The sequence below is a fragment of the Lampris incognitus genome, chromosome 8 (assembly GCF_029633865.1).
Source record: "Lampris incognitus isolate fLamInc1 chromosome 8, fLamInc1.hap2, whole genome shotgun sequence".
Taxonomy (NCBI): domain Eukaryota; kingdom Metazoa; phylum Chordata; class Actinopteri; order Lampriformes; family Lampridae; genus Lampris; species Lampris incognitus.
The window spans coordinates 56287933-56299215 of record NC_079218.1 but is presented as its reverse complement, the minus strand read 5'-3'; the positions used below and the strand labels follow the sequence as shown (position 1 = coordinate 56299215).

The following is an 11283-nucleotide window of genomic DNA, read 5'->3' as shown; positions in this document are numbered from 1 at the left end:
TGCCCCTAACCCATAGGATGATGCATCGGCTGAGATCTTAAGTTCTCTGTTGGGATCATACAGCTGGAGAACAGATCCAGATGAAAGTTCCTGTTTGAGACTGGTGAATGCTTTTTGCTGTTCATGTCCCCACACCCACATGTTTTACTTGGATAGCAGGTCTCTCAGGGCTTTGTCTTTCTCAGCTAGGTTTGGGATGAACTTCCCTAGCTGGTTGACTATGCCAAGGAAACTCCTGAGCTCACTTTTGTTCGTCGGCTGTTCCATCTGCTGTACAGCTCTAGTTTTGTCGGGGTCTGGTCTCATCCCCTCCGTCAAGACCATGTATCCCAGGTACTTCACTTCTCGTTTCCCAAACTCACACTTCTCTGTGTTGAGTGTGATGCCTGCCTTCTGCGCCCTCTCTAGGACTGCATGTACTCTTGCATCATGTTCCTCTTGAGATGAGCCCCATATGAGGACGTCGTCCATAGGACAGATGACCCCTTCGATACCCTCAGTGACCTCTGTCACCATCCAGTTTTGAAAATGTTCCGGGGCAGAAGCAATGCCGTATGGTAGACAGTTGAAATAGTAGCGTCCGAATGGGGTGATGAACGTCGTGTAGAGTGCAGACTCCTTTGCCAACGGAATCTGCCAGAACCCCATATTTGCATCCAGCTTGGTGAAAAGCTGTGCTCCTGCTAGCATGCCCAGGGTTTGGTCCACCGATGGAAGAATGAACTTCTCTCTGCACACCACCTCGTTGAGAGGGGTCAAATCCACGCAAATGCGGACCTTGTCTTTTGTTTTCTTTGGTGCTACAACCATGCCACAGCACCAGTCTGTAGGTTCTTCAATCCTACTGATCACTCCTAGCTGCTCCATTCATTGGAGCTCTTTCTTGACCTTCCCAGCAATGGCAGAGCAACCTGCCGTGGCACTTTGAGTGCAAAAGGTTTGGCATCGGGTTTTAGTTTGATCGTGTAATCCTTTTGCACGAGACCCAACCCCTCACAGAGCTTTGGGTAGGTCACTGTGTCCAAGTCTATGCTATCTACTCTGGCCACTAGCTTGAGTTTAACTGAGGCTGGTCTGCTCTGCAGGGATGTGTGCAGGTTTTCTACCATGAAAATTTCCTCCGTGGCAGTCCTGTCTCCATAGCACAGTACTTCCTTGGTAGCTCCTTTGACTACCAGTGGCGCTCGCCCTGGTCCATACAGTGATTTGCTTACACTGGCTAGCTTTTGCCCTGTGCCTGTCTGCACTATCTGCTTATACACCTGCTCTGGTATGACTGTAATGTCAGCACCCGTGTCAATCTTAAACCTGACTTTGGAGCCTCTTATACTGATGTCTACAGTCCATGGCTCATCCCTTGCATCTAAAGTCCCTAGGAATAGGCCAACATCATCGTCCTCTGAGATGGCATTCACTACACTGGCTGACTTGCATACTCGACCATAATGTCCTCTTTTACCGCACTTGTGGCACTCTGCGCTCTGTGCAGGACACTGAGATTTTGGATGAGACAGTGCTTTCCACATTTGAAACAAATACTCCGTTCCTCTCCTTTTTGAGGTCACTGCTTCTGTTTAGCATGTCCTTTGTTTTTGGACTTGTACTGTTTCCCTTTTTTTTTGACATGCACAGCATCCACGGTGACTTTGCTAGTATTTGCCGTTTTATCCCTTAAGTCAGTCTGTTGCCTTTTTATTTGTTCGGATTGTCTCGCCATATTGATGACGTTGGTCAGTGTTAGATCTTTGTCTAGTTGCATTCTTTCTGACAATGACGTGCCTTTAAGACCAACAACTAATATGTGCCTCAACAGTTCATCACGCAGCTCCCCATACTCACGGTTTTCCGCCAAGTGCTGTGATAAACGAATCCACTGTTTCCAATACCTGTTGCATTCTCTTGTTAAACCTAGCTCGTTCGCAAATCACGTTTTTCCTCGGCAAGAAGAATCCATCAAATCCTTGTTTGATTGTGTTACACTGCTGCCGCTGTTGTTCTGCCAGATTTAGTCCTCGTAGCACGTCATATGCCTCGTCTCCCATACAGTAAACTAGCATGTTTACCTGGTTAGCTTCTGATGAGTTGTTCAGATTACTTGCCAGTCTGAAACGTTCAAATCTTCTGATCCACTTTTCCCATTCCTGCGGTTTCGAGAGATCAAAAGGTTCTGGAGGGTTTATTGTAAACGTCGCGGTCGGAGGCACATTATCCCGCGCCTGCGGTGCAGCAGCCGCTGCTGCGGATGCTGCTCCCGCCGCCTGTGCGTCCATGCTTATTTCACCTCCGCCGTCAAGCTAGCCATTTCACAAAATGCGCTTAGCCTTCAATCTTCCTCTCTACTTGTCCTAACTTCGCTCAAAGTACTCCCGCTTCTGACACAACGTCGCCTGCGTGCACCTGCGTGACTTTGAGACTGAGTACCACTCCTAGGTTATGGGAAGGGGCGGGGGGGGGGTGTTACATCTGGCACTGTTACGACAGTGCATCATTTTACGTTAATTTCAGTGTTGTGTTTACGTCACCTGTTTGCTTGATGGTCAGTTCGGTATGTTGATTCAATGGAGTAGGTTCAGCTCCAAAGACAGCTCCGGTTTTATCTGTCATTTCAACACAACAATACCCACATCCGCTTCCAACCAAGTCGGAGGTAACGCGGGGATTCAAACTGGCGATCCCCACGTTGCTAGGTAACGGAATAGACCGCTACACTACCCGGACGCCCACTTTCGAAATGTTGAACTCATAGACCGTTTTATAGCCGACGTCATCAAAAATAGCCTGCGCATTTATGCAGCGGAAGTGACGTGGCGAAGTGGCGAAGAAGAAAAGCATGCCTGGAGAGATGGCACAAGATGAGACCTTTACTGGGGCAGAGAGTGCATACAGGACTGGTGTCCATAACTGGATTGGCAATTTCTCAGTAACAAGCCTTTGTATGCCGACATGGCTCTTCTGGACCCTAGAACCTTTAGCACGCTATCATCGAGCGCCAGTGGCCTTCCACAGACAGCCCTTCAAGAACTAAGCCAATGTTTGATCAAATCTAATAACGGAGCAACCGTGGCTAATTTACAGAGTCAGCTCATGAGTCTGGCATAGCAGTGGACTAGGGTAAATCAATCGGGATTTGAAGAATACACAATCAGGTCTATGGAAGATCATGGACCTGAGGGACATGAAGACGAGGTGGAGATGGTGAATAAGAGCTGCTTGCAAGGACTGTCCAGTGTGTTGCTACCGTACTGTTAGTCAGTACAACCTACCGACCGACACATACCACATCCTGGGCCTTGCTTACAAGTTCCTCCTTACCCTGTCAGTTACCCAGGTAGCTCGCGAGAAGAGCTTCTCTACTCTGAAATTCATCAAGTAGGCTCAGGAGCACTCCATCTCAACAGCACCTGGAGGCTTTATGCTCATGGCTACTGAGCGAGATGTTTTAATGGCCCTGGACAGTGACCTGGGTATAGATGGCTTGCTGAGAGGAGTGAGCTGCTAATTTAAAGAGGTAGGAAATATGTTTATTTTTATTTTATTCTATGACTTGTCTACTCACCAGTCTTTTCACCAAGACATTACTTCCTGTATTATTTATTTTACTGGTCAGATGGTTCCACAGATTCTTGCCACCTTGCTGCCAGGGCCATTGTGCCAAAATGTGCTCCCTCTAGCCAGCCTCCTCCTAAGAGTAACACGTTCCCCTTGTTCTATTTTACATCTATTTAACTAAAGTTATTGTTATAAATATTGTTCAGTAATGTTGTTTACATAAAGTGTGGCGTAGTTTGTGTGGGTGATGTATGGGGGGGGGTTTGGTGGGCTGGTCTGAGTCAAAAAGTCCAGGGCTATTTTTCATTCCCAGTCCGCCCCTGGTAGGTACTGACCATTACATATCAAGACAAGACTTGCCGTTTTGGAGATGCTCTGACCCAGTCGTCTAGCCATCACAATTTGACCCTTGTCAAAGTTGCTCAGGTCCTTATGCTTGCCCATTTTCCTGCTTCCAACACATCAACTTTGAGACATTTGCTATGGTGACGAGATAATGCATGTTATTCACTTGCCTGTCAGTGGTTTTAATATTGTTGCTGATGGGTGTACGTGGACAGACATAGACAGACAGTCCGAGTCAGTTTGGAGGGTTTTTGAGGTCTTTTATTAACATCCATCAGCACTTCAGCGTGTCACAAAAGATCTTGTGCTTATTTCAAAAAAGAGCGTGAGAAGCAGAAAGAGGGCAGAAGGAGGAGAAAGAGAAAATAATAATAAAAAAAATACTATAAATGTATAAAGAGAAATGTGTTTTAAAGGAAGAGAGACTGGAGGCAGGGCTGGTTCTGGTTCTGATTTGGGGGTTTGTGGTAATTTGTAGCTTTAGTCGTGGAGAATTAGCAACCGTCCCGGTGGTGCGTTAAGGGGACAGTGGATGGAGAAGAACCAGGAGCTTGGTGAAGGAGGCGGGTGGGTTTAAAACCCGGCGGTCACTGTTAAAGATGCAGGGTTAGCAGAGTCTGCGTCTCGCCAGACAAACAGTTCCACCTCATGTGTCCCACACAGTAAAGTGACATGAGAGCACAGAGGGTTAACAGATGTTATATATCCACATTATCTAGATCAGCGTTTCCCAACCCAGTCCTCAAGGAACCCCTGTCCTGCAGATTTTCTTTGCAACCCTGAATAGGTACCCGTTTGTAGTTATTCAACCAATCAGCAATGAATTATGTCAGGCACACCTTGCATAATTAAGTGCTGTGAGATGATCGGTTGAGTAAGTACAAGCAGGGCTACCTATGCAGGGTTACAATGGAAATCTGCAGGATAGGTGTTCCTTGAGGACTGGGTTGGGAAACGCTGATCTAGTACATGACATACTGAAATACAGCTAGTGTGGGTGCAGGGAACCTTCAGTTACATGACTTGGCCATTGTCAACATCAGCAAATCTTCAGATTAGTGATTTTCTAAAAGAAGAAAAGAAAGGGCTGGAATCAGCCGTATTAGTCATCCACTAAATCCGTCCATCAGGGGACTACGTCAGTGGGACCCTTTATCATGACTACGGACTCCCCTACTGTCCTGCAGGACTGTGTTCACTAAATTCACCTCCTGAAAACCAACAAACCCAGAAATGCTCCAACTAGCAAGAGCCAAAGGTACAAAAGAGCATCCATGGTACTATAATAATAATAATAATACTAATAATAATGATGATGATGATGATAATATTGAAAATGATGTAATGATAATAATAAATAACTGAACACAGAAAAGTTTTAGGTCAGTATTAGGATTATTCATCAGTCCATCAAATCTATTTACAGAACAATACTACATTGGTTTATCATCTTTATTGCTCCTGGGTTCGGTTAAAAGCAGAAACACGAGGGCGATGCCTCAGAATCCAGATTCAAACTAAGACTTTCACAAGTTGAACCAAAGACAGAAACCTTCGTCCACCGCAGCTGTGACTAAAGGGGGGGGGGGGGAGCAGGACACCGGCTTGACAATTTGAGTGGAGGTCAAATTTAATGCAGAAAGGTTTCATTCACTCAAACATGCCTTAAAGTACACAGCTCTTGTTATTCTCTCTCGTTTTAAGGATTTATGGCCGATAACTCAGCTGCTCAGCAATATTCGTGACACAAGGGTGTCCGAATCGAATTTCAGTGCGCCGGTTTCTGCCCTGTATAGTCAGCTAGCAGCAGAAATACAAACTGCTGGGAGGAAAATAGAAATGCAGACGTACGCGTCAGGAATCTGACTGACGTCTGCGGAAAACGTGTCAAGGTTACTGGAATATTTCTGTTAGGAATCCTACGGACAACTAAAACGAGCACACGTTTGCTCACTGGAAGCTGATGTTACATGAAAGCAAGTCTCATCCTCCCTGCAGAGGTCCTATCTGCAAGGGTGACCTTTGACCCCCCCCCCTCACGTGTGGTGTAAGGAAGACGTCTAAAGCCGCGTGGGGGAAAGTTGCACAGTGGGAAACGTATTCTAAACATCACAGGAAGGAAAAGTGCTACAAAACCGACAGATTATCACAGATAACAATCCATCCCATTCCTTAGGAGTTACCGGCAATGCTACGTCTACTCCCTACAGCGTATAGTTAACAGAAACAGGTTACACAGTTTGAACAGGGAGTAAGAGAACGTCTTAGGGAGGCGCGATGAACTTACAAATGAGACGGCTGAGGACATCTAGTGGTGAGTATGTGAACTACACTGGATCCAGCTGGGGGAAGGCAAGACGATAAAAAAAAAATAAAAGGCCAGAGGTTCATGGATGTGATGAGGGAGGACAGTCTGAGCAAAGAAAATATGGTTAGACAAATACAGCTGAAAGTTTGTAAAGAGGACGTTTTCTTTATATGTTACCCCAAAAGGTGAAATAAGTATTTCAGACGTTTAAATAATGGTTGGTGGGCTTCTGGGGGGGGGGGGGTGAAAAGTCCGAACCGTCGTTTCATAAAGTGTCAAGGTGTGAGATTATTGACGTGATTTGAAGCACCTGTCTTCCTGGTTGGCTCTAGACGCTATGACAGGCCAGAGTTTGAGCGGGAGAGTTTCGTCTCTGCAGGAGCACTGCGCACACTAACAAGGACCGATTCCTTTATCTAAACCAAACGTTGACACGCTGACTACTTATTAGTGATAACAGTGTAGCGGATTCGGGGGGGGGGCAGTCCGGGAACTGCCGCAGCCGGGACGCGAACCCACGTCTCCCGCACCACGGGCGACCACGCCAACCCCAACGGTTCCGACTCTTTGGTCGACTGGTTAACGTTGTCGCCTGTGGTGCGGGAGACGTGGGTTCGCGTCCCGGCTGCGGCGGTTCCCGGACTGCCCCCCCCCCGAATCCGCTACGTTGGTGTCAGAGGTGGGATCGTGGGGGCCATCGGAGGCGCGTGCACCCAGAGGCGTGAGGGAGCTGATACGCTGACGCGCGGGGGACGGGGTGTAAGTAGACTCGCTAGCCCATAATTAACGGGTCGAGCCCCTCAGTCGACTGGTTAGCGTAGTCGCCCGTGGTGCGGGAGACCCGGGTTCGCGTCCCGGCTGCAGCGGTTCCCCGACGGCCTCTCAGTCTATCAGTAACCTATCAGTAGATGTTCAGCGCTCCGAAACTGGCACACTTGAGTACATGATGAGGAGATGGAGACTAGTTGTTAAGACTTGTGAAACCGAGGTTCTAGTTGGATTTTCTACGGGACCAAATGTGGCTGGTTTATATCGGACCTCTCACACAGTTTTCATAGGAGAATGTAGAGAATCATGTAAAGAATCTTACATCAAATCTTAAAGAAATATAAATGTATTTTAGAGATTTCTTTTCAAAACAATACTGTCGGTGCTCCAAACACATTGCTGTATCTGTCTTTAAAGTCCTGGAGGGGAAAACAAACTAACAAACTAACAAACAAGCTAGTGTTAGTGGGACAGAAACACGGGATTTTGAGGTCCTGTGCCAGCATCACTAAGCAGCGCTGCCTGCTTCCAAGGTGACATCTGACGTCTTTACATATTTCCGGCGGGAAGTGGAGGTGCATCATGGGAAAAAAGGGGTTTCTGCGCGTGAACGACGAGTTGAGAGACTTCGATTGGACCGGAGGGATGATGAGGGGGTGAAAGCGGGGGGGGGGGGGGGGGGGGGAGGAGGAGAGCGAGCGGGGTGGAGAGGATGGAGCTCGGTGCGGCAGCTGGGACAGCTGTAGTAGCGATGTGGCGGTGAGGCGCGCGCGCTGGCCGGCGGGGTTATGGAGGGACCAGCTGTGACCACGTGTTGTGTTTCTAATGTGCAGCCGTGCGTTACTCTGCTGTGCAATAAAACAGACACAGAAACAAATGCCCCCTGGTCCCAGCGATTATATCTGCATAGCAAAACGAGAAATGAAAATAAATTAAAAAAGAAAAATAAATGTATACAGAAACATTAAAAAAAAAAAATCAAAGTAAAAAAAAAAATCAAATATCAACTCTTTAACCCATAAGCATCTTTAACGGTAACTGAACATGGTTTCGGTGGCTAACTGTTTTTCTTCTCTAGGTTATTATACAGAAGTTGTTTTATGCAAGACGTGTTTGTGTTTAAGAAAAATCGGATTCTCCACGAGCCGTGCGGCCCCTACTTCCTCTTGGTCCGACGGGAGCCTGTGATTGGCCGGTTAGTCCTCATCGTCTTCGTCGACCACCGGATCCGTGTCCCAGCAGGTGATGTCAATCTCTGAGCACACAAACACACCGGCACAGTTATTTCTCATCAGCGTTTGTGACAGACACACAAAGGTCAAAGGTTAGTACGCTCCATTCAGCTTCGGGCGCTCGTGGAGTCTATCAATACACTGCACCTTCTCAGTCTTTACATAGTCCCGTCGCACCACCGCGTACCCAAAGCCTGCATGTCCCACAATCTGTGTGCGTCGGTTTCCTTTCCCGCCGGAATGTACAGCCCGTAAACAACATGGCGCTGTCCTCGGAGGAGGAGCGTAAACAACATGGCGCTGTCCTCGGAGGAGGAGGAGGAGGAAGAGGAGCTGCTCTGTTGCCAGGCTGTGGCTGTTGCAGCGACAAAAGCGCTATAAAAATGCAACTTGATTGATAGATTGATGGAAAGAAAAAACCTTGCGGAGGTGGTATGTTCGACCACGTAACGAAGGGAGGGATGGAAAGGGGGAGTTCAGCATGTTGGTGAGGGATATGAGAGGAGTATGGATGAGGAAGAACATGACGTTAGCGACATAGGTGACGAATCAGCAGCAGCAGTATGGTTTCATGCCAGGAAAGAGCACCACAGATGAGATGTTTGCTTTGAGAATGTTGATGGAGAAGTATAGAGGAGGCCAGAAGGAGGTACATTGTGTCTTTGTGGATTTAGAGAAAGCTTATGACAGGGTGCCGAGCAGTGGTGGATCTAGAGATTTTTTCCTGGGGTGGTAAAGGGGCGGCAAGACTGTGTCCCAGAGGTGGCAGCTGCCACCCCTTGCCACCCTGGAGATCCGCCCCTGGTGCCGAGAGAGGAGGTGTGGTATTGTATGAGGAAGTCGGGAGTGGCAGAGAAGTATGTAGGAGTGGTGCAGGATATGTATGAGGGCGGTGTGACGGTGGTGAGGTGTGCGGTTGGAGTGACAGATGGGTTCAAGGTGGAGGTGGGATTACATCAAGGATCGGCTCTGAGCCCTTTCTTGTTTGCAGTGGTGATGGACAGGTTGATGGACGAGATCAGGCAGGAGTCTCTGTGGACTATGATATTTACAGATGACATTGTGATCTCTAGTAAGAGTAGGGTGCAGGTGGAGGAGAGCCTGGAGAGGTGGAGGTATGTACTGGAGAGAAGAGGAATGAAAGTCAGTAGGAGCAAGACAGAATACATATGTGTGAATGAGAGGGAGGACAGTGGAATGGTGAGGATGCAAGGAGTGGAGGTGATGAAGGCGTATGAGTTTAAATACTTGGGGTCAACTGTCCAAAGTAACGGGGAGTGCAGTAGAGAGGTGGAGAAGAGAGTGCAGGCAGGGTGGAGTGGGTGGAGAAGAGTGTCAGGAGTGATTTGCAACAGAAGGGTACCAGCAAGAGTTAAAGGGAAGGTTTACAAGATGGTAGTGAGACCAGCTATGTTGTATGGTTTGGAGACAGTGACACTGATGAAAAGACAGGAGGCGGAGGTGGGGTGGCAGAGATGAAGATGATAAGATTTTCATTGGGAGTGATGAAGAAGGACAGGATTAGGAACGATTATATTAGAGGGACAGCTCAGGTTGGACGGTTTGGAGACAAAGCGAGAGAGACAAGATGGAGATGGTTTGGACATGTGTGGAGGAGAGATGCTGGGTATACTGGGAGAAGGATGCTGAATATGGAGCTGCCAGGGAAGAGGAGAAGAGGAAGGCCAAAGAGGAGGTTTATGGATGTGGTGAGGGAGGACATGCAGGTGGCTGGTGAGACAGAGGAAGATGCAGAGGACAGGAAGAGATGGAGACGGATGATCCGCTGTGGCGCCCCCTAACGGGAGCAGCTGAAAGTAGCAGTAGTAGATGAGGAAAAACGTCGTCTCCATACTGTATAAAAGTTGTAAAGCCACGAAGAAGAAACTAAAGAAGGTTTCCGGTGCCACACCAAATGCATGCCGATGTGAAGCAGTTTCATGCCGAGCCGTGTTCGGTGTGACACCGGGACGCGAACGCTTGGTGCGCGCGGGGACAAACATTGAGCTTCGCGCGGACATGGGCAGGCGGACGTACGCTGAGGTCCACTATTGCGTCATTTCAGGGCCCGGATAAAGTCCAGAGCGGACAGCTGCGGACTCCGCGCACGCGTAGTACTTCTGTTTACACTCCGCACTGGAGTGCGCTTGGAGTGCGTGTTTCACACATGCGCAGTAGATCGGCGTTACGTCCAGCGGAGTACAGTCCGCATCCGGTCCGTCAGACTCCGGACTGGACTAGACCGGACCGGACTGTCTGTGGACCGCGGCGACGCGACACAGCGATGACGGTACAGTTCAGAGCAAACGGCAAACCGATAAACCAGGCAGGACTTGGACTACTTGTGTCACCATCACACACACACACACACACTTACTGACAGCATTACAGGCTTAGTGAGTCCAGCTCAGGAGTCGCCGGTACAGTTAACTGATAAACTGACCACACAAAACGCTCGTCTCCCTTGCAGAAATGGTTATCAAGTCAAACGCTGTTTTCCTTCTGTGCTTTCACTCCTTCATATTACTGAATAACACGCTGCATATTTAGTAAAAAAAAGGTGAAATGAGAAAAAGTTGAAGACCCGGCTAATATGAGTCTCACCTGGTGGCTTATTGTAAAAGACCGGCGTGGGTTTAGCTGAGCCGTCTTCTGATTGGCCAAACTCCTCTTCCTGTGATTGGCTGAAATAGCCCTCACTCGCCTATAAAGACGGACGACAAGGCAGACGAGCAAAATGGAAATGGACAGACAGGTATACAGACAGACAGACAGGTATACAGACAGACAGACAGGTATACAGACAGACAGACAGGTATACAGACAGACAGACAGACAGACAGGTATACAGACAGACAGACAGACAGGTATACAGACAGACAGACAGGTATACAGACAGGTATACAGACAGACAGACAGACAGGTATACAGAAAGACAGACAGACAGGTATACAGACAGACAGACAGACAGGTATACAGACAGACAGACGAACAAAAGGGGAAGCGAAACATTCAATATCAACAAAGTGTCCATACACAACATCCATAATGACTACTAATGAGGTTTCCCTCTGCAGGTGG

The 11283-nt window shown here is 48.1% G+C and overlaps 1 protein-coding gene across 1 annotated transcript in view; it reads right to left on the bottom strand.

Annotated features, from left to right (window-relative positions):
- Positions 1–6867: 6867 nt before the first annotated feature.
- Positions 6868–11283, bottom strand: part of dbn1 (drebrin 1) — a 118535-nt gene continuing 114119 nt past the window's right edge. Inside the window, exons 13-14 of the mRNA XM_056284955.1 lie at positions 10807–10906; positions 6868–8225 (exon numbers count right to left, since the gene is read on the bottom strand). Coding sequence (XP_056140930.1) covers positions 8167–8225; positions 10807–10906 — 159 coding nt within the window. The 3' untranslated portion in view covers positions 6868–8166. The remainder of the gene's footprint in view (positions 8226–10806; positions 10907–11283) is intronic.